At 47.1% G+C, this 26,135-nt stretch overlaps 1 protein-coding gene across 2 annotated transcripts in view; it reads left to right on the top strand.

The window, feature by feature from the left end:
- The first annotated feature begins 17,824 nt into the window (after positions 1-17,824).
- nbeal1 (neurobeachin-like 1) overlaps positions 17,825-26,135 on the top strand; it is a 232,050-nt gene continuing 223,739 nt past the window's right edge. For both annotated transcript variants that reach the window (XM_060827558.1, XM_060827557.1), the window contains exon 1: positions 17,825-18,079. In XM_060827558.1, the coding sequence (XP_060683541.1) occupies positions 18,029-18,079 (51 nt within the window). In that variant the 5' untranslated portion in view covers positions 17,825-18,028. The remainder of the gene's footprint in view (positions 18,080-26,135) is intronic.

Below are 26,135 nucleotides of genomic sequence, written 5' to 3'. Positions count from 1 at the left end.
ATGATTCTAATGTAGGTTTAGGTTCTTCAAAGTCTCCTGTCAAATCAGCCCCAACATCCCAAAGGATTAGTTTGGTGAACCTTTGCTGCATTTCCTCTATCAAAAGCCCAAATGTAGAGATACTTTGCCTTCAGAGTCAGTTCCGGTCTATTTTTACATTGTGTACTCCATTAGCTTTCAACTGTGGCTGAGTGTCCACAATACAATGAAGCTGTTTGCCCGTGGCTGGAGGTTTGGCTGCAGAGCACCAGGGCATGCTCACAAGAAAAGCTGCTCAACCTTGCTTGCTTGACATTGATGACCGAGGTATGCCACGTCCGCATCCGAAAGTCGCTCTGCGCAGACGATGCTTCACAAGAGTTCCTTTACCAGCAAATAGATAACCTCTCACCCCTGTGAAGAGTTTGACCGTCAGTGCCTGGAAGACAAATGTCACGGTGCGGGATGCTGACAACTGGGAGACAGTCGCTGATGTCTGTCATCTCTGGAAGCTGGTGCTTTGGAAAGGCTGTGGAAGATACAAGTAGAAACAAAAGGCTTAGCTGAGTGATGAGGATCCCAGAACAAAGAGGCCAATGAGCTGTACACCTCCTCAGCCCATCGCCTCCCTCTGTAGTGGATGCAACAGAGTTTGCCCTGCCAGACTGGGGCTTCTGAGCTGTCCCAGGTACCGTCATCTTACAAAATGGCAGATTACTCCAGACATGCATCCTAATAATTGCTATGGAACTAGGCCTATCGACTTGAGTTTTCCCTGTGTCCATTTAGGGAGGTGGGTTGGCTGCCAGTTTGGAACTGTCACTTCAATGTTACTTCTTTCTCCTTTTTAAGATTTTATTCTACTTACCCCTGCCTGACCTTCCGTCATGCCTTATACATCTCCACTCTCCAGCATGCTGCTCTCCCAAGTCACTAACCCAACCCTTTGGTACTTATCAATCTCCCAATCTTCTTATCACCATCCCAGGTGTGACTGTCTGTTGGATAAGCCTGCAGCTTCCCTGTCTGCCTCCCCCTCCAGCTTCTAACAAGCTCAAAAAGGCACTGGGTTGATTATGAGCAGCAGCTTCAGTTATCCCTGACATTCCTGCCCAGCGCCCAGCACAGCGGCTAACTTCACCAATCTTACTCACATCAACCCACCCCACGGTGGCTGATGTGCATTCAGCAAGTGGATCAGCTCTTACTTTTGACACAGCTCCTTCTGGAAGGTCCACTCATTTGTGAACAAGGCCCCTATTCTGCTTTATCTTGTCCGATTAGCCAATACTGCTACCTGTACATTGAGATACTGGTCTGGAATATCTCAGGCTGTGGGTATCTTCACATACACTGTCCATATCCCTAAGTGAGGTTCTTCAATTCCTCATGCATGTAACACTGCTTTCCTTACACAAGGTGCACAGTAAGTTCCCAAATTGCAGAATTACATTTTATTTTGCTCAAAAGCTGCATGAAGCCATGTAAGATTCTGTAAGTCCCTGTTTTAGATTAGAATCAGTCTGAACATTGGGGCACAGACAGTCTCACACTGGGCACCTCACACCTTCAGTGCATTATCTGGGCTGCCATGGCACCTATTGTTAACGTTCACTTGAGGATGTAACTTTAAAAAGGTTTTGCGATTTACATATAAAAGAATCGAAACCAACATGCCCATTCAAAAAGATGAGAGACTTAACAAACAATCCAGGTCTTTTTCAATATATAACTTCAATTACATCACACTGTAAACTTTTGCTATAAATTCTGTGAGCATGATCTTATACTCCACAACCACCTGATGAAGGAGCAGCGCTCTGAAAGCTAGTACTTTCAAATAAACCTGTTGGATTATAACCTGGTGTGTGATTCTTAATTTCTCAAATCAAGTTTCCCACAGTCTTACCAGATTGTAGGGCTGCTTTCTCATTAGAGAGAGATGACTGGAGGTGGTTTAATCTGAGGGCCACAACACCTCAGGTGAGGGGAGAGGTTGAGAAGGACAGTCCCTCAGGCAGTATGGGGATTGAACCCATGCTGTTGGCATCATACTACTTCACAAATCAATAGTCCAGCCAATTGAGCTGCAATGACACCCAGGTTCCCAAATATAGTTCTCTGGTGTGGTGTTGACAAATGCAGCTATCTGGTATAGTGTCTCCCTTTCATTGCAGTCAAAAGGTGTGGTGCTTGAAAAGCACAGCAGGTCAGGCAGCTTCCGAGGAGCAAGAGAGTCGACATTTCGGGCCCAAGCCCTTCATCAGGAATGTCGGGGGCTGGGGAGGGCAACAGGGCTGAGACATAACTAAGAGTGTGGGGTGGGGGATTGCAGACTGATGTCTTCTCTCCTACTGATGTTAGAGTCCAAGTGATCAGTTACACCACCATGATTTATATGAATCTCATCATGCCACACTTTCTATCCATAACCATACAGTGGGTGGTCTGATCGAACTGAAACTTGACTGAGGTGTAATGTGGTGTGCCAGTTGTCACCAAATCATCACAATCCCTGTCCCTCCTACTCCTTTGGCATTTTCTCCAACTGTTAGCAGCTTAGCGCGTTCCAGCATAGCGCTTCTCATCTTCACTGCTTTCCTCCCTCAGCTTCTGCATTAAGTGATTCATCCTTGGCGACTTCAACCTCCAACACATTTCATCACATTCCTTCCCCTCTTATTTCACTGCCCTCTGAACCTCCTCCAAACTTTCCACCCATGTGAAATCCCCAGGCCAACCCATAAATGGCTACAAGGGCAGAACAGAAGCTCAGAACTCATCTCCTGAATCTCTAAAGCCCAGCTTCTATGAAACACAAGACAGGATTGTACTGGAATGTTCCCAGTTGCTTGAATGAGTTCGGCCTACACAACACCAAAGAAGCTGGACACCATTCAGCACAGAGCAGCTCACTTGATTGGCACCACATCCGCAAAATACTCAGTACCTCCACCATCAGCCGTAAACTTGGCTACAGTGCTCAGGCCTCGGCTGAAATACTGGCTAAGACACAATGACTACACCGTTTCATCTCTAATTCCAGGGTCAAACTGAAAGGCTACCTGAGGCAGATCTGGCACTTTTTCCATGCACAATGGCAAAACTATGACAGATCTGCTTCACAAGCCAGAGCAGCTAAGCATAGTTACATCTTATCCTTGCTGGAAAGTGATTGTTGCAAAATGTATTCCACTTTAAGTCTCTCAAGAACAGAAGGCAGAAATTTTGAAAACCTTTAGGCCTTGGTTTGAACCCCAAGTGATCGGTAGTTATGAACGGAATGTGTTCAAGTCGCAAAGCGATCAATGTCTGATCTTATTAACACAACTCACAGAATCCTGTAAATTTGCACAAGATCTGATTAAAGACAAATTGTATTAAGCATAAGAGATCTTGCAGTGACAGCATGTCCACTGAGAGATACAAAACATACTTTCGAGAAAGTGATCATCATATGCAGAACTGCCGATGTTTCAAGTCAGCAGCTAGAGTATATTCATAGCTGAATGAAGCGCGCTTCGCATTATGCTGATCGACATGCCAGGCCCAATCAGCAGCACAATGATGGACAAAGGGCAGGATATGAATACGACAGAGGATAGCACGTAAAAGGGACAAAGGTATGTATTTGTGTAGAAACCAATGTTCTTACTACAGGAAGACCAACCATTTAGCATAGAAGTATATGACTGAAAGGAAACACAAGGAATGGCCACTGGAGCCATTACAATAAGCTGAAATACACTCAGATAGAAGATGAACTTTTAATTGTACTGCCTCTTTAATTTAATAAGAATTCCAAGCTGCAAGGATTAATCAATGTGTGCCCAAGACCTGGTCTGTAAATTCAAATTTTATTTTCCCCACCCACCGCTTCCTAAGGATATTTCCACCATTCAGATTGCAGTACCTTAAACCTTCATCCCTTTAGAAGGGCCTGATTTCCTGGGAAATAAGGAATGTGGATGCACAAAGGTATGTGAGAAATCCAGTGTGATTACCAGGAATCAGCGAGGTCATTCAGTCGTCATTCTAACAGATCACAAGCTTCTGTGAATTGGAATCTGTCACATTTCTACTCAGAACAATGTTGTCATAGAATCCCTACAGTGTGGAAACAGGCCATTTGGCCCAACAAGCCCACACTAACCCTCCAAAGAGTATCCCACCTTGACCTATTCCCCTGCCCTATTACTTTACATTTCCCCTGACTAATGCAGCTAAACTGCCCATCCCGGCAATTTAGCATGGCCAATTCACCTGGCCTGCACATCTTTGGACTGTGGGAGGAAACCCATGCAGACACAGGGAGAATGTGCAAACTCCACACAGTCACTCAAGGCTGGAACTGAACCCAGGTCCCTGGCACCGTGAAGCAGCAGTGCTAACCACTGAGCCACCGCGCTGCATTACACTCATGTATTTGCTTGATACCCAGTTACATGGGCATTCATATTTGGATAATTCTACCTGCAGTACATGAACTGCAACAGTTCAAGAAGGCAATTCACTCCCACCACCGCCACCAACTCAAGGGCAATAAGGGACAGGCAATAAATGCTGGGCCAGCCAGCAACACCCAAATTCCAAATGAATAAAAGATATTGTATTCCAGATGTTGTATTTGTTTAATGCCAGTAGGGGGAACCACAATAAAGCAGTTCAAAACTCTTCTTCATCTAATTATGTTTGTTCATCACAATGTAATTAAGAGGCTGAATCTGTTAAAGTCTTGCTGTTGGCATCTTTGCCCTTTCTGAATCTATTTACATGCACATATATTCTGTGTGTACCATACAGCATTGCAGGCTATAACAATCACTTGCCTGAGTCTTAGGAAATGTCAAGTAAAACTATCCAGTTCATTCGCTTTGATTTACTGAAGGAAAACTGAAGTGTGAGAGTGTATATTCTGTTTTTTTTTCTTTCAAGGTGGAGTATTACACCTAAAGTTACCTGCTCCATCGGACAAGTGGAATTATTAATCATCACTTGTGGCAAATAATAAATAAATATGAAATCGTTTGGATAATAAAATAGTGGTTACTACACATTTAGGAGTTTCATCTGGCTATATCACTATAAGAGATAAATGCACTTAGGTCTCATGTTCGCGTTTCTGCCCTATGTGTTCTGCATTGCCCTGATTGAAGGCCAATGCAGCTGGAGGAACAGTGTGTCATTTTAGACACTTTGCAGCCTGCTGGTCACAACATTGAATTCAACAACTTCAAGCCATGAACAGGAATTGAGAGAGTCAGGTAGTATATTAAAGATGAGGAAAAGGTTGTAATCTCTGGATTACTTCCAGCGCCACGCGGTACTGAATATAGAAATAGGAACATAGGTCAGATCAAAGTGTTAAAGGATGGTATAGGAAGGAAGGAAGGGCTTTAGATTTTTGTATCACTGGGACATCTTCGGGGGGGTGGGACTGCCCAAGCTGGACTGTTGCCCCTGAACCAGAATGGGTCCGTTGTCCTTGTTGTTGCTCATGCTGCTGGAGCGGTTTTAAACTGACTTATCCAGGCAGGGGTGGGGCACAGAATAAATGAGAAATCAAGATGAAGGTCCAATTAGATATAGAAGGATAGGACAGCCCAGTTGGTGGAGATGGATAATACGTGTGGGAGGTCCAGAAAGCTAAAACATATCTATTTTAATGCAAGGGATTTGACTGGTAAGGTGGATGAAGTTAGAATGTGAATCAGCACGAGGGAATATGATATTGTTGCAATCACCAAGACACTGTTGAAGGAAGGACAGGACTGAAGCTCAACATTCCAGGGTTTGGAGTTCAGGCACAAGAGAGGTGAGAACATTGCATTATTATTGATAATGGAACCCATCACTGCAGTAACGTGGGAGGACATGCTCGAAGGGTCTTCAAATGAAGCCATCTGTGTTGAGCTTAAAAATAAAAAAGAGTGATCACTTTGCTGGGATTATACTTCAGGCCTTCCGACGGTCAGAAGGAGAGAGGGGAGCAGATATAGGCAGGAAAAGTTGTTGTAGGGGATTTCAAACTCGTTAACACTAACCAAGATTGCCTTATTGTGAAAGGATTAGATGGGGTGGAATTTTTAAAAGTGGATCCAGGAGAGCTTTTTGTGCCAATACGTAGATTGGCCTACAAGAGATGATGCAGTGCTAGATTTAATCTCAGCGAAGGAAGCTGGTTAAATGACTGATGTTTCGGTGGGCATGCATTTTGGGGATAGTGACCACAACTCTTTAAGTTTCAAAGTCGTTACAGAAATGGGTAAGGATGGTGCAGCATTTAAACGTCTCAATTAGGATAAGGCTAATTTCAATATCATTATACTGAACCTGGCAAACACAGACAGGGAGCAGGTACTTGCACATCAGTCTACGTTTGAAAAGTGGGAATCTTTCAGAAGTAGTATAATGAAAATTCAGGGGCCAGTGTGTCCTTCTAAGAGTGTAGGGCAAGGGCAGTAAGTCCAGGGAACTCTGGATACATTGAGAACTTGATAAAGAAAAAGAAGGAAGCATATGTCAGGTACAGCTCATTAATAAATGTATAGAGAGTATAGGTTGCTTAAGAAAGAAATTAAGAGAGCAAAGAGGGGCCATGAAATATCTTTGGCAAATAGGATCAAGGAAACACCAAGGCCTTTTGTAACTATATTAAGAGCAAGAGGGAGGAGTGGAACCTATTCGAGACCAAAGGGACAATCTGTGTGGAGCCAGTGAACATGGATGAGATCTTAAATGAATATTTCCCATCTGTATTCACAGAGAAGAAATAGACTGTAGCTGGGGAATTTAGCTGTGACGGTGAGGTTCAAGAATGCATTACGATAATGAGGTATAAAACATTTTAATGGGAGTGCAAGTACACAAATCTCAGGGCCTTATGACATGTATCCCAGGCTGCTGTGGCAGGCAAGGGGGGAGATTGCTGAGGCCTTGCCTGAGATATTTAATATTTGGTTAGCTAAGGATAGCTAATGTGGTTCCTTTGTTCAAGAAGGGCATCAGGGATAGGCCAAGTAATTACAGATCAGTTAGTCTGATGCCAATGATAGGGAAAAATTCTGAGGGACAGGATTGATCAACTCTTGGAAAGGCAGGGATTAATCAGGGATAGTCAGCATGGATTTGTTCAAGTGAGATCCTGTCTGACTAACTTAATTGAGTTTTTGAAAGGGTAGTTTAATATATTAATGAGGGTAGTGCCATTGATTTACATGTTGGCTTACATAGACTTCCGTAAGGCCTTTGATATGGCCCCATATGGACAGCTGTTCCAAAGCTAAGAGCCCAGGGGATCCAAGGCAAGTTAGGAAACTACATCTAAAATTGGCTTGTATATAAGAGGCAAAGGATGATGGTGGAGAGATTTTATTTTGTGATTGGAAGCCTGTGAAGAGCAGTATACTACAGGTATCGGTGTTGGGACCTTGCTGTTTGTTATGTGCTTTAATAACTTGGATGTGAATGAAGAAGGCATAATTAGTAAGTTTTCAGATGACAAGAAAATTGGACATAGTGAGTTTTGAGAAGATTTGTAGCTCAGGTTGAGGTTCTGGATGTAGGTTTGCTCACTGAGCCAGAAGGTTCATTTCCAGACGTTTCATCACTATACTAGGTAACACCCTACTAGTAAAAAGTGAGGTCTGCAGATGCTGGAGATCAGAGCTGAAAATGTGTTGCTGGTTAAAGCGCAGCAGGTCAGGCAGCATCCAAGGAACAGGAAATTCGACGTTTCGGGCCAGAGCCCTTCATCCTGATGGGCAAACTTACATCCAAGAAAGTTGGTGGTGTTGTTGATAGGGAAAAGGATATCTCAGGCGACAGTCTGATATTGGTCAGCTGGTAAAGCTGGCAGAGCAATGGCAGATGGAATTTAATCCTCATAAGTGAGAGGTAATGCATTTGGAAGGTCTTATAAGGAAAGGATATACACAATGAATGATAGATCCCTAAGGATTACTGAGGGACAAAGGGACCTTGGAACACAAGTAAATAGATCCCTGAAGGTGCCAGCACAAGTAGACAGAATGATGAAGAAGACAACGAGATGCTTTCCTTCATTAGCTGGGACCGAAAATTATTGAGCAAGGAAGTTTTGTCACAATTTTGTAAAACATTGGTTAGGCCACAGGTGGAATACTGTGTTGTTGTGGTTCTGTTCGCCGAGCTGGAAGTTTTTGCTGCAAACGTTTCGTTCCCTGGCTAGGGAACATCATCAGTGCTATTGGAGCCTCCTGTGAAGCGCTGCTTTGATGTTTCTTCCGGTATTTATAGTGGTTTGTTCTTGCCGCTTCCGGGTGTCAGTTTCAGCTGTAGTAGTTTGTATGTGGGGTCCAGGTCGATGTGTCTGTTGATGGATGTTCTTGCCGTTTCCGGGTGTCAGTTTCAGCTGTAGTGGTTTGTATATGGGGTCCAGGTCTATGTGTCTGTTAATGGAGTTTGTGGATGAATGCCATGCCTCTAGGAATTCCCTGGCTGTTCTCTGTCTGGCTTGTCCTATGATGGTAGTGTTTTCCCAGTCAAATTCATGTTCCTGGTTGTCTGAGTGTATGGCTACTAGGGATAGCTGGTCGTGTCGTTTTGTGGCTAGCTGATGTTCATGGATGCGGATTGTTAGCTGTCGTCCTGTTTGTCCTATATAGTGTTTTGTGCAGTCCTTGCATGGTATTTTGTAAACTACGTTAGTTTGGCTCGTGCTGGCTATTGGGTTCTTAGTTCTAGTGAGTTGTTGTCTGAGTGTGGAAGTTGGCTTGTGTGCTGTTATGAGTCCTAAGGGTCGCAGTAGTCTGGCTGTCAGTTCTGAGACGCTCCTGACGTATGGTAGTGTGGCTAGTCCTTTTGATTGTGGCATGTCCTCGTTCCGTGGTCTATCTCTTAGGCATCTGGTGATAAAGTTGCGTGGGTATCCATTTTTGGCGAATACCTTGTATAGGTGTTCCTCTTCCTCTTTTCGCAGTTCTGGTGTACTGCAGTGTGTTGTGGCTCTTTTGAATAGTGTCCTGATGCAGCTTCTTTTGTGTGTGTTGGGGTGGTTACTTTCATAGTTTAGGACTTGGTCTGTGTGTGTTGGTTTCCTGTGTACCCTTGTGGTGAATTCTCCGTTGGGTGTTCTCTCTACTAACACGTCTAGGAATGGGAGTTGGCTATCCTTTTCCTCTTCTCTCGTGAATCGTATTCCTGTGAGTGTGGCGTTGATGATTCGGTGTGTTTTTTCTATTTCTGTGTTTTTGATGATTACAAAGGTGTCATTGACGTATCTGATCCAGAGTTTGGGTTGGATTTGTGGTAGGGCTGTATGTTCTAACCTTTGCATAACTGCCTCTGCTATGAGTCCCGAGATTGGTGATCCCATGGGTGTTCCGTTGATTTGTTCGTATATCTGATTGTTGAATGTAAAGTGTGTGGTGAGGCACAGGTCTAGTAGTTTAAGTATGCCGTCCTTGTTGATAGGTTCGGCCTCCTGTGTTCTGTTATGTATGTCCAGTAGGTTGGCTATTGTTTCTCTGGCTAGGGTTTTGTCAATTGATGTGAACAGTGCCGTCACGTCGAATGATACCATGGTTTCTTCTTTGTCTATGTGTGTATTCCTGATGATGTCCAAGAATTCCTGTGTTGATTGTATGGAGTGTTTGGATCTGCTGACTAGGTGTTTCAGTTTTTGTTGTAGTTCTTTGGCCAGTTTGTATGCTGGTGTCCCTGGTAGTGATACTATGGGTCTGAGTGGGATGTCTGGTTTGTGTACTTTGGGTAGTCCGTAGAATCTGGGGGTGTTGTTGCTTTCAGGTTTCATTCTTTGCTGGTCCGCTTTGGTTATCTGTCCATTTTTTTGTAGATTCCTTAGTGTGTTGATTATTCTATTGGTGAGTTGTGGTGTGGGGTCGGAATCCTTCATTTGGTAGGTGTTGGTGTCTGCGAGTAGTTGTTGTGCTTTATTGATGTAGTCTGATTTATCTAAGATGACCGTCATTCTGCCTTTATCTGCCGGTAGTATGATTATGTTCTTGTCATTTTTCAGTGCTTTCAGTGCTTCCCTCTCCTTGGTGTTGAGGTTATGTGTATGTCGTTTTCTTATCATCATAGGTACGATCGTTTGTCTCACTGTTTGTTGTGTCTCTTCTGTCAGTCCATTGTTCCTGAGTGTGCATTCTAGTGCTGCTAGGAAGTCTGCTGTGTTGGCATCCCTGTAGTTGTATTTGAGTCCCTTGGCCAGTATAGTTCTTTCCATGTCTGTGAGCTGTCTGTGGGAGAGGTTTTTAACCCAGGTGTGTGTTGTAGTGTCCTCCTGTTTGTGGGTTAGTTTGTCCATTTTTTCTTTTAGTGCCGTTTTTTTTGCGAAGTGTTGTCCTGTTCTGTCCTATAGTGATAGCCTGTTCTATGGTCCGGGTCCATTCCTGATTAGTGGTTTTTAAAATTAACGACTTTTGGCGCGCAATTTCTTGCTTGTATTTGTGCATTCGGTTGTGAGCATCTGTGATCATTACCTGGACCATCCTGAATCCGTTCTTCTTGGCTGTTTCCCTGGCTTGTGGATTATTTACTGGAGGTCTGTACTTGACACATTGTGGCAAGATTTGATTTTTTCTGCATTCGTGGAGGAACCGGAGTTGTTCATGTGTTGCGCTTAGGCGGTTAGCGCAGGATTCCCATCTCCTGGCTTGTCTCAGCGTTTCTCGCCCGTAAGTGTTTAAAGTCTGGTTGAAGATTTGTAGCTCGGGTGTCCGTTGTTGTGGTTCCGTTCGCCGAGCTGGAAGTTTTTGCTGCAAACGTTTCGTTCCCTGGCTAGGGAACATCATCAGTGCTATTGGAGCCTCCTGTGAAGCACTGCTTTGATGTTTCTTCCGGTATTTATAGTGGTTTGTTCTTGCCGTTTCCGGGTGTCAGTTTCAGCTGTAGTGGTTTGTATATGGGGTACAGGTCCATGTGTCTGTTAATGGAGTTTGTGGATGAATGCCATGCCTCTAGGAATTCCCTGGCTGTTCTCTGTCTGGCTTGTCCTATGATGGTAGTGTTTTCCCAGTCAAATTCATGTTCCTGGTTGTCAGAGTGTATGGCTACTAGGGATAGCTGGTCGTGTCGTTTTGTGGCTAGCTGATGTTCATGGATGCGGATTGTTAGCTGTCTTCCTAGAACTAAGGACCCAATAGCCAGCACGAGCCAAACTAACGTAGTTTACAAAATACCATGCAAGGACTGCACAAAACACTATATAGGACAAACAGGAAGACAGCTAACAATCCGCATCCATGAACATCAGCTAGCCACAAAACGACACGACCAGCTATCCCTAGTAGCCATACACTCAGACAACCAGGAACATGAATTTGACTGGGAAAACACTACCATCATAGGACAAGCCAGACAGAGAACAGCCAGGGAATTCCTAGAGGCATGGCATTCATCCACAAACTCCATTAACAGACACATAGACCTGGACCCCATATACAAACCACTACAGCTGAAACTGACACCCGGAAACGGCAAGAACATCCATCAACAGACACATCGACCTGGACCCCACATACAAACTACTACAGCTGAAACTGACACCCGGAAGCGGCAAGAACAAACCACTATAAATACCGGAAGAAACATCAAAGCAGCGCTTCACAGGAGGCTCCAATAGCACTGATGATGTTCCCTAGCCAGGGAACGAAACGTTTGCAGCAAAAACTTCCAGCTCGGCGAACAGAACCACAACAACGGACACCCGAGCTACAAATCTTCAACCAGACTTTGGAATACTGTGTGTGGTTCTGGTCACCACATTATCGGAAGGATGTGATTGTATTGGAGAGGGTGCATAGGAGGTTCATCAGGACATTTTTTGGGATCAAAAATCTCAATTATGAAGGGAGACTGGATAGGTTGGCTTGGTTTTCCTTGGAGCAGAAAGACTGAGGGAGGAATCAGATTGAGATATACAAAATTATGAGAGGTATAGATAGTGTAGATTATGAGAATCATTCCCTATGACAGATGTATCTAAGACCAGACGGTATTAGTTTGAAGGCGAGGAGTAAAGTGGTTTAGAGATGTAACAAAAGAAATTTTCACCCAGAGTGTGGTAGAAACATGGAATGAGTTGCCTGAGACAGTGGTGAAGAGTCTGTGTGGACTTTGCCCATTCTCCCCGTGTCTGCGTGGGGGAATGCTCTAACATTTCTGGAGCATCTGGATGAGCACTTGAAATGCTACGGCATAGTAGGCTATGGGTCAAGTTCAGGTAAATCAGATGAGTGTAGTTTGGTGCTTGTTATTCAGCATTGACATGATGGACCGAAGAGCCTGTTTTTATGCGATATGACTCTATTATTCTTCCTCCCTTTTTGCACCAACAACTTGTTTTCGTGTTTTTGCTTTCAGTCAGAACTGACTTCTTTCTTCTATTAACATCTACTGGGGATTAATGCTTCATTTCTTAACAACTATCATCATTCTCTTTCTGTTGTTTTATGATATGTTTTACACCTAGTGTCCCCCATTCTCTAACCTTTCCTAACCTTTTCTTTAGTTCCACCCGCCTCTCTTACTTTTTCATCAGGATATGGCCCAGTGGTAGTGTCCCTCCCTTTGAGCCAGGAGGCCAATGTTCAAGTCCAACTTGTTTCAGAGGTGTGTATCTCTGACTGAACAGATTGTTTAGAAAATATTTAAAACCCATCACATTTTTGGCTCCCTTCAGTTTTGAAGGTGAAGCAGCTGACAACCACCTGATGAAGGAACAACATTCCAAAAGTTAGCGCTTCCAAATAAACCTGTTGGACTATAACCTGGTGTTGTGTGATTTTTAACTTTGTCCACCCCAGTCCAACACCGGCATCTCCAAACCATATTGGATACGAAATGTTAACTCTGTTTTTTTCTCCCCAAAAATACGGTCCAACCTGCTGAATTTCTCCAGCACTTTCTGCTTTTACTGCAGATCTCTAGCATCATCAGTATTTTGCTTTCTTTAAAAGATTGCTGCTTTTCAATGACAAATGTTCACTCTGTGACGGGATTTCCGGGACTGCACATTCCCGCTTTTCCATAGAAACCAAGAATCAGAGGGTCGTGCAATGATTCCAAATTAATTCTTTAAAGATTCATTGTTGACCATATTTTCAGGAGCGATGTTCGTACATATCAACCTTATGGATGGTTGGAGCCTATTCAATTGAGTCCCATTGTAAAACATATTTGCTGTTTGTGATTTTACTGCTTGTGAGGTTTTCTGGGAATATGACCCTTGGGAGCGGCAGGACTTTACTGAGATGTATGTAGTTGATATCTCTCGACAAATTGATACATAGTATTACAAGACTATTGCTGTACATTTTCACACCATTTAGTTGTTTGAAGTTTAGAAGGCTTTGAGACTAGAAGTAGCAACTCTGAACTAAGATTCATTATCTTGGCCTCCTCATTTTTGTTTCTCTTAACCCCACTCCTTGGGCCCATCTCAGCATCTGCTTCTCCTCCTGTTACACAGTCACACCAGCAGACAGTAGGTTTGCTCTGTGCCCCTCTCTCAGCATTCTTCAAAGGATCCATTAAAACATCTGTCACTCCCTCCTCACAGGCAGCAGTACCAATTGCCCTCCGATGGCAGGCTGTGTGCACTCAGTTGAAGTATAAGTTATTAAGGGATGATCGAAATGAGGTAAAGGATTTGATAGGGGAGAAATAGAGAGATTGTTCTTCCTCTCTGGTCAGGCAGGGGTGAGGGACATCCAGGACATTTGGGCCCAACTTTAACCATTAGAGCCGGACCATTTGGGGATGATGTCAGGAAGCAACTCCTCACACAAAGTGTTGGGAAGATCTGGAACTTTCTCCTCTCAAAAAGCTGCTGAGGCTGGGGTCAATTGAGTGTCAAAGCTGAGTTTGATAGATTTTCGTTAAGCAGAGGTAAGGAATATGGAGCAAAGCTAAACTGAGTGAAGGAACGGATCAGCTTTGATCAAATTGAATGATGGAACTGGCTTGATGGGCTGAATGGCCTTAATCTAAGCTTTGTCTCTTTCATTTACATTGGGAGGAGTTATTATTTGTTCTCTTGCACGAAGAGAGCCAATTATCAAGTTACTTTCCAATTTACCTTGATCAGAGTGACACATTTCTAACTGAAATGACAATTGTAAGAGTAGATACAGTATAAGGGGTAGTAGGAAGTGTAACCACGTGAAAGAAACATAACTCAAATGCTGACAAATGAAAAATGAGAAGAACATACATGGAGAGGAGCAGGGTTTCTGTAGGACAGAAAAATCAGGGTTGGAACTTGTTAGTCTGAGGTAGGTGAGATGAGAAGGCTGAGTCACACCTACTCTCCAAATCACTGCCACCCCTTTCCAGGTCCTGAGTTCACCCATCTCCCCCAGCCTTGAGTCACCTATCTCCCCTTGTCTCTTCACCTGCTGTGAGCTCACCTGTCTCACCCAGCCCTGAGCTCACCTGCCTACCCCAACCTGAGCTCACCTGTCTCTCCCTGTCCCTCCCACTCATCCTGAACTCACCTGTCTCCCCTGTCCCTCCCCCTCACCCTGAGCTCACCTTTATCCCCCGATTCCTCCTTCTCGCCCTGAGCTCACCTATCTCCACCATCTCTCCTCCTCGCGCTGATCTCACCTGTCTCCCCCTGTTCCCCCTCGCCCTGAGTTCACCTGTCTCCCCCTGTCCCTCCCCCAGCCCTGAAGTCAGCTGTCTCCCCCCCCCCCCGTCTCTCCCCCTCACCTTGAGCTCACCTGCCTCCCCCTGTCCTTCTCCCTCGCCATGAACTCACCTGTCTCCCCCATCACTCCCATAGCTCCGAGCTCACTTGTCTCCCCCAACCCCCCCCCCCCAGCCCTGAGCTCACCTGTCTTAGAGTCATAGAGTCATAGAGATGTACATCATGGAAACAGACCCTTCGGTCCAACCTGTCCATGCCGACCAGATATCCCAACCCAATCTAGTCCCACCTGCCAGCATCCGGCCCATATCCCTCCAAAGCCTTCCTATTCATGTACCCATCCAAATGACTCTTAAATGTTGCAATTGTACTAGTCTCCACCACTTCCTCTGCCTGAAAAAGTTGCTCCTTTGGTCTGTTTTATATCTTTCCCCTCTCACCCTAAACCCATGCCCTCTAGTTCTGGACTCCCTGACCCCAGGGAAAAGTCTTTGCCTATTTATCCTATCCATGCCCCTCATAATTTTGTAAACCTTTATAAGATCACCCCTCAGCTTCTGACGCTCCAGGAAAACAGCCTCAGCCTTTTCAGCCTCTCCCTGTAGCTTCAATCCTCCACCCCAGGCAACATCCTTGTAAATCGTTTCTGAACCCTTTCAAGTTTCACAACATCTTTCTGATAGGAAGGAGACCAAAATCGCTTGCAATATTCCAACAGTGGCCTAACCAATGTCCCGTACAGCTGCAACATGACTTCCCAACTCCTGTACTCAATACTTGACCAATAAAGGAAAGCATACCAAACGCCTTCTTCACTATCCTATCTAACTGTGACTCCACTTTCAAGGAGCTATGAAACAGGACTCCAAGGTCTCTTTGTACAACAACACTCCCTAGGACCTTACCACACCTGCTAAGATGTGCTTTTCCAAAATGTTGCACCTCGCATTTATCTGAATTAAATTCCACCTGCCATGTCTCAGCCCATTGGCCCATCTGTCTCCTCTGTCCCTCCCCCCTGCCCTGAGCTCACCTGTCTCCCCGTCCCTCCCCTCGCCCTGAGCTCACCTGTCTGCCCCTTGTACCTCCCCTCGCCCTGAGCTCACCTGTCTGACTCCTATTCCTTCCCTCGCCCTGAGCTCACCTGTCTGCCCCTTGTCTCTCCCCACGTCCTAAGCTCACCTGTCTCCCCCTGTCCCACCCCTTGCCCTGAGCTCACTTGTCTCCCCCTGGCCATCCCCTCGCCCTGACCTCACCTGTCTCCCCCTGGCCATCCCCTCGCCCTGAGCTAACCTGTCTCCCCTGTCCCTCCCACTTGCCCTGAGCTCACCTGTCTCTCCCTGGCCCTCCCCTCTCCCTGAGCTCACCTGTCTCCCCCTGGTCTCTCCCCTCGCCCTGAGCTCACCTGTCTCCCCCTGTCCCTCCCCTCGCCATGAGCTCACCTGTCTCCCCCCGTCCCTCCCCTCGCCCTGAGCTCACCTGTCTGCCCCGTGTCCCTCCCCTCGCCCTGAGCTCACCTGTCTGCCCCCGTTCCTCCCCTCGCACTGAGCTCACCTGTCTCCCCCTGGTCTCTCCCCTCGCCCTGAGCTCATCTGTCTGCCCCCTTTTTCACCCCTCGCCCTGAGCTCACCTATCTGCCCCCTGTTCTTCCCCTCGCACTGAGCTCACTTGTCTCCCTTTGTCCCTCCCCTCGCCCTGAGCTCACCTGTCTGCTCCCTGTCCCTCCCCTCGCACTGAGCTCACCTGTCTGCTCCCTGTTCCTCCCCTCGCACTGAGCTCACCTGTCTCCCCCTGGCCTTCCCCTCGCACTGAGCTCACCTGTCTCCCCCTGGCCTTCCCCTCGCCCTGAGCTCAACTGTCTCCCCCCCGCCCTTCCCCTCGCCCTGAGCTCACCTGTCTCCGTCTTGTCCCTCCCACTCAACTTGACATCAGCTGTCTCCCCGTCCCTCCCCTCACCCTGAGCTCACCTGTCTCCCCCATCACACACACTCGCCCTGAGCACACCTTTCTCTCCCCTGCCTCTCCTCTTGCCCAAGCTCATTGTTTGCCCCTTGTCCCTCCCCTTGCCCTGAGCTCAGCTGTCTGTCCCTGGCCCTCCCACTCGCCCTAAGCTCACCTGTCTCCCCTGTCCCTCCCCGTCCCCCACCTTACCCTCTTACCCTGAGCTTACCTGTCTCCCCATCCCCCCCACTTACCCTGAGCTCACCTGTCTCCCTGACCCTCCCCTCGCCCTGAGCTCACTTGTCTGCCCCTTGTCTCTCCCCACGTCCTAAGCTCACCTGTCTGCCCCTGGCCCTCCCCTCGCTCTGAGCTCACCTGTCTCCCCCTGTCCCTCCCCTCGCCCTGAGCTCTCCTGTCTCCCCCTGGTCCCTCCCCTCGCCCTGAGCTCACCTGTCTCCCCCGGTCCCTCCCCTCGCCCTGAGCTCACCTGTCTCCCCCGGTCCCTCCCCTCGCCCTAAGCTCTCCTGTCTCCCCCTGGTCCCTCCCCTCGCCCTGAGCTCACCTGTCTCCCCCGGTCCCTCCCCTCGCCCTGAGCTCACCTGTCTCCCCCGGTCCCTCCCCTCGCCCTGAGCTCACCTGTCTCCCCTTGGTCCCCCCCACTCGTCCCGAGCTCACCTGTCTCCCCCGGTCCCTCCCCTCGCCCTGAGCTCACCTGTCTCCCCCTGGTCCCTCCCCTCGCCCTGAGCTCACCTGTCTCCCCCTGGTCTCTCCCCTCGCCCTGAGCTCACCTGTCTCCCCCTGGTCTCTCCCCTCGCCCTGAGCTCACCTGTCTCCCCCTGTCCCTCCCCTCGCCCTGAGCTCTCCTGTCTCCCCCTGTCCCTCCCCTCGCCCCGAGCTCACCTGTCTCCCCCTGGTCCCTCCCCTCGCCCTGAGCTCACCTGTCTCCCCCTGGTCCCTCCCCTCGCCCTGAGCTCACCTGTCTCCCCCTGGTCCCTCCCCTCGCCCTGAGCTCACCTGTCTCCCCCTGGTCCCTCCCCTCGCCCTGAGCTCACCTGTCTCCCCCTGGTCCCTCCCCTCGCCCCGAGCTCACCTGTCTCCGCTGTCACTCTCGGTTCTGCCCAATCACCTGTCTCCGCTGTCACGTGGCTGGCGGCACCTGTGTCTCGCTCTGGGAAAGGAGCAGCTGGTTGGAGGAGGCCGCGCGTGCGCAGTTCAGTCGGAGGTCCGGCCCCAAGCGGAGCGGTCGCGGTGACGGTGAGGGTCAGGCTCTCGGAGCGGGGAGAAGCAGGGAGGGAGAAGCGGACAGAGGGTCGGGGGAGATCGCCGAGGAGAACCGGAACCCGCCGCGCTGGGCGCCCGTCAGGCCCATGGAGCGAGCCGCTGCACTTCCGATGCCCGGTCTCGGGAGGTGAGCGAAGAGGCCGAGCCCGAACAGCCCCCGCTCCCGGAGGGATGGCGACCGCCGAGCGGCTGTACGAGCTGTGGATGCTGTACTGTACCAAGGTGAGGGGAAAGTCTGCCTCTGAGTGTGTGTGCGCGCGTACCTGGGGGCACTCTGTATATACCCACCTGGGAGTGAGAGGGGGCACTGTATATACCCCCTGGGGGTGAGAGGGGGCACTGTATATACCCCCTGGGGGTGAGAGGGGGCACTGTATATACCCCCTGGGGGTGAGAGGGGGCACTGTATATACCCCCTGGGGGTGAGAGGGGGCACTGTATATACCCCCTGGGGGTGAAGGGGGGGGCACTCTGTATATACCCACCTGGGGGTGAGAGGGGGCACTGTATATACCCCCGGGGGTGAGAGGGGGCACTGTATATACCCCCTGGGGGTGAGAGGGGGCACTGTATATACCCCCTGGGGGTGAGAGGGGGCACTGTATATACCCCCTGGGGGTGAGAGGGGGCACTGTATATACCCCCTGGGGGTGAGAGGGGGCACTGTATATACCCCCTGGGGGTGAAGGGGGGGCACTCTGTATATACCCACCTGGGGGTGAGAGGGGGCACTGTATATACCCCCGGGGGTGAGAGGGGGCACTGTATATACCCCCTGGGGGTGAGAGGGGGCACTGTATATACCCCCTGGGGGTGAGAGGGGGCACTGTATATACCCCCTGGGGGTGAGAGGGGGCACTGTATATACCCCCTGGGGGTGAAGGGGGGGCACTCTGTATATACCCCCTGGGGGTGAGAGGGGGCACTCTGTATATACCCCCTGGGGGTGAAGAGAGACACTCTGTATATACCCCCTGGGGGTAAAGGGGGATACTCTGTATATACTCCCTGGGGGTAAAGGGGGGCTCTGTTTATACCCCCTGGGGGTGAAGGGGGACCCTCTGTTTATACCCCCTGGGGGTGAAGGGGGACCCTCTGTATATACCCCCTGGGGGTGAAGGGGGGGCTCTGTATATACCCCCTGGGGGTAAAGGGGGACCCTCTGTATATACCCCCTGGGGGTGAAGGGGGACCCTCTGTATATACCCCCTGGGGGTGAAGGGGGGGGCTCTGTATATACCCCCTGGGTTGAAGGGGGACTCTGTATATACCCCCTGGGGGTAAAGGGGAACACTCTGTAGAGACCCCCTGGGGGTGAAGGGGGACATTCTGTATATACCCCCCTGGGGGGTGAAGGGGGACACTGTATATACCCCACCCCCCGGCTGTGGAGAGGGACACTGTATATACCCCCCGGGGGATGGATGGGGTACTCTGTATATACCCCCTGGGGGTGAAGGGGAACACTCTGTATATACCCCCTGGGGGTGAAGGGGAACACTCTGTATATACCACCTGGTGGTGAAGGGGGACACTCTTTTATATACTCCTGGGGGTGGAGGGGGCAGTCTGGATATACCTCCCTGGGGGTGGGGACACACTGTATATAACCCCTTGGGGTTAAGGGGGGTACTCTGTATATACCACCTGGTGGTGAAGGGGGACACTCTTTTATATACCCCTGGGGGTGGAGGGGGCAGTCTGGATATACCTCCCTGGGGGTGGGGACACACTGTATATACTGACCTCCGGGTGGAGGAGCATTCTGTTTATGCGCCTGGGTGAGAAGGGAGGGCACTTGGTATATACCCCCTGAGGAGTAGAGGGCACTTGGTATGTACTCCTTGGGAAGGAGGGTGGGCACTCTGTGTCTAGCCCCTGGGGTTGATGGGGCATTCTGTGTATACCCCTGGGGGAGGACAGGACATTTTGTATATACCCTGGGGAAGGGTTGGTGGGGCATTGCGTACCCAGCGGAGGGGGTTGCTGCATACCTTTGAGTGCAGCCACTACTCCCCTGGGGGTGGGGTCACTGTACAAAGATGGAGAGCAGTGGGGTACTGCAACCCCTTGGATTTTGGGAGAATGTTGGACCCCTGTGGGGCTGCAGTGATTGTGCTGAGGCCATGGGGACTGTATAACCATAGGGTGAAGTGTCTGTATTGGAGCACATGGGATTATCACACCCGGGTCATGGTTACTGTGTCGCTGTGGGATCAGGGTATTGTGTACCTCTGTGGGTGAAGTTATTGTACCCAGATGATAACCCAACCCAGGATGGGAAATGTTGCAGTGTTGGAACCAGACCTTGCTACTGAAAGTGGTCAAAGTATAAGAGCTTGCACCCTGTCAACTGAAGCTCTCTGTAACTAGGTTTTTTGTGCTTGTCTATATCGCTATCTGTGCTATATGCACTATTTTGAATATTATTTGTATGCACAGTATGTGTATGCCAACTGTTCAATGATTACATTAATTATAATTTTTTGTGCTGAAAGACATGCATTATGTGTGTATTTTACGAATTCGCAGAGGTGACCATTTAGTCCCCATTCTATAATTCAACACATTTTTCCTTCCTTATGCTCTCCACCCTCTTTAAAAATTTGAACACCTGTCTCATATCTCTGCTTAACATTTTCAGCTTTAATCACTGTATGCATAGTGTAAATGAAGTTCCTCTTCCCAGGTACAAGTTTGATACGTACCCTCTGCAGTCTCCCTTCGGCCTTGTGTGAAGTGCAGTGCCCAGAATTGACCTGAATGTTCTGGTAGAGACTTCAGCGATATTTCCTAATAGAGTATCTCTTGCTAGTTAACTGGCAGAGGAAGTTGGTGTCATTGACATAATTGATGTGTGCCTAGAGCTTCAAGCCTGTGCCAATGCCCACACATGCACATGCATGGTGCTACTATTGTACAAAGAGCTATTGCTACCCTTGCTCCACACATAGCTGTGCTCAGTGTACTGGGTGCCCAGTTCTCCTGTTTCACTTAACCCAAACACCCTCCCTACCACTGTTTCACCCAGCACCAGTTCACACCCTGCTTGCTACCTCTGTTGTTGTCCTGCTCCTGATCCCTCACTCATTATCATCGGTAGTCCTCGCAGTAGAGAATGACTCTTTTCCACACTCAGGGTGAGTCTGTAGGTCGATGTACAGACCGATGGGGCTACCACAGGCTCTGTTACATTTGGAGCAGAAGGTGGTTGTGGGGAAGGGTGATTGGGTTTTTGGTATGGCGGTGTGCTCCTTTTGCTGTTTTCGCTTGGCTTCCACTTGTTCCCAACGGCAAATCCCGAGGTGATCGACGCCTTCCTGGATGCTCTTCCTGGACACTTTGGATGGTCTTGGGCCAGTGATTTCCAGGTGCTGGTGGGAATGCCACACTTCGACAGTATCACTGAATCACTTCCTTAGTCCACCTGGGGCTCACCTGCTGTTTCAAAGCTGGGATTAGAACAGCTGCTCAGGAAGTCTCCTGTTGGTCATGCGCTTCGACGTGCACAGCCCATCGTACCTATCAAGGGTGGTCAGTGCCTTGATGCTGGGGATATTGATCGAGGACGCTGTTGGTGCTGCCTTCTTCCCAGTGGGTTTGCAGGATATTGCACAGGCAGCATTGACGGGACAGCTCCAGTTCCTTCAGGTGTCTGCTGTAGGTGGTCCACGTCTCAGAGCCATATTGGGAGGGTGGGGACCAGCATAGCTATGGAAACCACAATCTTGGTGTTAGATCTGTAATTCTTGTTCTAAAGCACCCTTTTCCACAGGTAGTCAAAGGCTGCGCTAGCACACTGGAGGACTTTTGACTATTGGGAAACATTATGGAGCATCCTGTGCTTTTGGTTGCACCATGAAGTTTGTAACCATCCTTTTCCTGCTCCATGACAACATGGAAGTCATGGTAATGGCAAGTGGCTCCACCACTGATCCATTCCCCATTCGGACCAGTGTCAAGCAGGGCTATGTCATCACTCCAGTACTGTTTTTGATCGACCTTGCTACAATGCTTCACCTCACCACTGACAAACTCCCCGCTGGAGTGGAGCTAAACTACATAACCAGCAAGAAGTTATTCAACCGCCACCACCTTCCAGCCAAACCCAAAGTCCCCCTAACCAGTGTCATCAAGCTGCAGTACTCTGATGATGCTTGTATATATGCAAACTCAGGATGAAATCCAGATCATTGGACACGTATGAGAGCATCTATCTTACCCTGAACATCTGCAAGACGGTGGTCCTCCTCCAACCTCGTCTGGCATTATTGAATGAACCCCTGATCATCAAGGTCCACAGGGAAGCCTCAAAGAATATTGACCACTTCCAATACCTCAGAGTGTCTTGTCAGCCAAAGCAGCTATTGATGATTTCTCAGACCTTCACCCCACTCACCACCTTGTTCCCTTCACTCTCAATGATGCAATATGGCAATGAACTGGACAGAGGCAATTAGGGGTCAGAAGTGGGCAGTGAGGAAATTATGAGCCCAGGATTTGCATTATTTAAAACATTGGAAAAATAAACACTAATTCTGTTGTTGCTATCCTTAAATGCAGGTACATTGTAGTGCTGTTGCTGGCAGCAATGTCTCAGGCCCTGTAACCAGATGGCTGTGAGTGCTCCCCTTGTAGTTATGGTGGCAACAAGTGGAACCATTTCCTGAAGGTTGAGCAAAATTCATTCTCAACATGTCCTGCCAACATTGAATGCAGACATCCTGAGGCTTCTCTGATCCTGCACAGCCTTTTAAATTATGCCACTTCATTTATGTTGCTTAAAATGTCTTGCAGCAAGAAAGCTTTGATTATTCTGGCTCCTGCTATTTCTGCTTTCCGTATTCTGTGCCATTCTTGTGTGAAAGTAATGAAACAGATCTGTCAGTAAAGTTGCAGCAATTACAGCAAATACATTTTGATCTATCAGTTTGTCTTTTTGTGAGTGCAGGAGTGTGGTCTAAATAGCATAACGTTGCATAATTGCAAGGGCATTTATTTTCCTTCCACTCTGCACTAATAATTTTTTGCCTGTTACCTTATTAAACTTCATGAAGTTTGCAGTCGAATAGCGGACAGTAGTTTACTGTTAATTGTATTGAAACTACACATGTGTACCCCCAGTGCTAATTTAACCATTAATAGTGAAGGACATTGTGCCTCAGCCCAAACCAGGGGTTGCATCCTTAGCTAAACTTCCTTTTTTTTTCGCTTGTGCTCATGGTGTAGTAACTGGCAGCGCAGGCTGAATTGCCTCATTCTGGGTATGTAACCATTCTATGCTTTTATGAACACTTGTTGGAATGGATGTGTTTATACATGGAGTAAGATAAGATTGGGTTTAGCTGTTTTTTTCCCCATAATTGAACCATCTATCAAATGATTTAAAAAATAATTTAAACCTATTTTTCTAATCAACCTGTTCAGAGATTTTATTATGTACCCCTGGATCATGTGGCACCCATGAACTCATGCCTCTCAGTCCAGGGGTAGGCACACTCCCTCTGGGTCACAAGAGGGGCCCAAATTCTGTGCCTGGATTGACACAAAACGCTGGCTGGGCAAATACATCTATGACTTCATCCCTGGGTAGTCTCGAATCAGCAACCTTCCAATTAACAGCCCAACATACCACCAAGTTGATCACAGATGAATAATGGTCATGTGAATGAGGTAATAAGGATGCTGCCAATACCGATGGAAATGTACGGAGCATGTTTTGAAGAGGTGTTAGAGTGAAGGCTAGAGATGCTATTGACGTTGTATAGCTGTCCAGAAGGGTTAGGCTCCTGAATAGTGGAATTTAGAGAAACTGGTAATACATTTTGGAGGGGGGGGTGGTGTCTAAATATGATGCACTGGCAGGCATTATTCAGATGCTATCTTCCTGATAGACGTGCTAATCCTGCCCTGCACAGGGTTTCCTGAAGAAGGGCTTATGCCCGAAATGTCGATTCTCCTGTTCCTTTGCTGCCTGACCTGCTGCGCTTTTCCAACAACACATTTTTAAGCTCTGCACAGGCTTGTCTGTGTAAAGGGATATGCAGTGTATTGATTGCACTAGTTCTAGCTACATTCTGAAAGTGTATGATTAGTAATTTCAGCTGTACAAATTAATCTGTTTATTATTTGTAGATTCTGCTCTTGATTCCCAAATAACTTGAATCAGGGTTTATGTAAGTGCATAACTCTAAATTAGTGGCAAGTATGTTTTTTTATTATTCTGCAGCATAGTCTTGAATGGATAGATTTTGATTCTAGTTACTATTCCATTTCTGATTTTGTTGAAATTACTTGAGCCGCAACTTTATCTGAAGGAGTTACATTGAGATTTTACTGTTATATTGAATTGCTAACGTGCTTTATCTGTCAGGAAAGGTCAGACACCCATTTGGATTTGCTTTGCCCCTGAAGTCATTGGGAATAGTGCTGATTGGAGAACATGCAGCCCCTTTTCAAAATGAAAGGAAGATACCAGAGCAAAGTTTCATTGACATCAGTGGTTTGAGAACAGAAGAATCAAAGATTTGCATTTGTAAAGTGCCTTCAGTGGCCTCAGGATGCCCTGTTGTGATGTACAAATCCCAGCTGCCGATCAGTGCACAACAAGATCCTGCAAGCAACTACTAGATAATGGTCAGGTGCTTTTACAGATGCTGATTTGCCCTGAACACCTGTGTGTCTTCAAGATAGAAACATTATTCTAAGAGCACAGAAGATTGATGGAAATATGGAAGACAGAATTAATTGAGTAGTGATAAAGAACAAAATGTGTTCCCTGCCAAGTATGTCAGTGGACAGTGATATGTTGTTAACCCCACAGCGGTGACAGTGAAATTAATTGCCAGCTTGTTGCATTTTTATATCATTTACCATTAAAGCCGACTTTGCAAATGTAGTTAATTGAAAGGGCTGTTTTTCAAATGAGTTAATGTTTTGTCTTTAAGCATATTTTTGAAGTTGTTTTGAGGTGTTGTTAATGTAGATACAATGGCTTTTAAAAATAAATTTGTTAAAGTTTGACGTTGCCCTCATTTATTATCCATCTTGAGCGGGGCTCAGGAGGGTAGTGGTGAGCTGACTCCTTGAACCCTTGTATTCAGTGTGGTGAAGGTGTCTTACGTACTGCTAGGTTGTGGAATTTGGCCCAGTAACCCTGAAGGAATGGCCATGTATGCCCAAATCAGAATGGTGAGGGACAGAAGTGGTGGTTTTCCAATACTTCTTCTGCTCTGATGGACAGTGGAGGTTGTGGTTTTGGAGGTGTTACTCACGTGAACCTTTCAAAGGCTGAAACCCTGGTCTTACCCCAAAACTAAAAGTCCTGAAGGTATGTATAAAAGTATTTAAATGTGCTCATAGCTACTTTGCTTTGAGAAAAGCTGGATCGATAGCTTGTGACTTAACTTTTGAACATCATGCGATGATTAGAACTTAGAAAATAGGACTCATAGATTGGTTTCGTTATATTGAAGTTTAAAAAAAAATAAGTGGTTCGGTGTTTTCTGAAAATCATTTAGGAAGATTTTCAAATTTTTAAAGTTGCACATTCTGCTCTGAACTGTATTATAAATATCTTTACTTAAACCTTAAAGACCTAGGGTGCTTTTTATAGGGAACTTACTTTGCTGATTTGAATCTCTATTAATTTCACTGGTTCTCACATGCTGTTATTGGTGTCAGTTACTTTGTGAATTCAATAGTTCCTCTGCTATCCATATGGTATAAATGGCTGGATGAAGGTCATTATACTGCTCTGAATACTTTTAAGAGGAAACCGAGGAACAGATGGAGTCAAAGATGTGTGTGATTGATGTAAAAAGCAACTGCATGATTTAAGGAGCATGGCACAGTTGGAATAAAACTTGAAAACACTGGAAATACATGAATTCTGTAACATTGCAAAAGAGGGAATAGATTGTAAGAGTGAAAATGATAAGCTGCTTGTTTTTGGAAACTGAGCTGCCTTAATGATGCTAGTCTTCACAGTGTAAGCCATCATTGCTAAATATAAACATTCTTTGAATAATTTAGTGGTTAATAGCAAAGTTATACTTTGTTTTAAGGAAGGGGTTGCTTGGAAATTTAACCTGAACCATGTCAGCAAACCTTAACAAGTAATAAGGGTATGGCAGGATCTGTAAAGTCTAGTTGTGACCGTTGTGGAATAAACATGATGATCTATTGAATTTGAATGCTTGTACACTTTCTTGTGATTAAATCAAGCAGAAGGAAAATCTGAATATGCCAGAACAGTGTTGTCTTATAACAGTATATG

The sequence above is a fragment of the Hemiscyllium ocellatum genome, chromosome 7, assembly GCF_020745735.1.
Source record: "Hemiscyllium ocellatum isolate sHemOce1 chromosome 7, sHemOce1.pat.X.cur, whole genome shotgun sequence".
NCBI lineage: Eukaryota > Metazoa > Chordata > Chondrichthyes > Orectolobiformes > Hemiscylliidae > Hemiscyllium > Hemiscyllium ocellatum.
The sequence above is the reverse complement of the archived record's forward strand: the minus strand, read 5'-3'. Positions and strand labels throughout refer to the sequence as shown.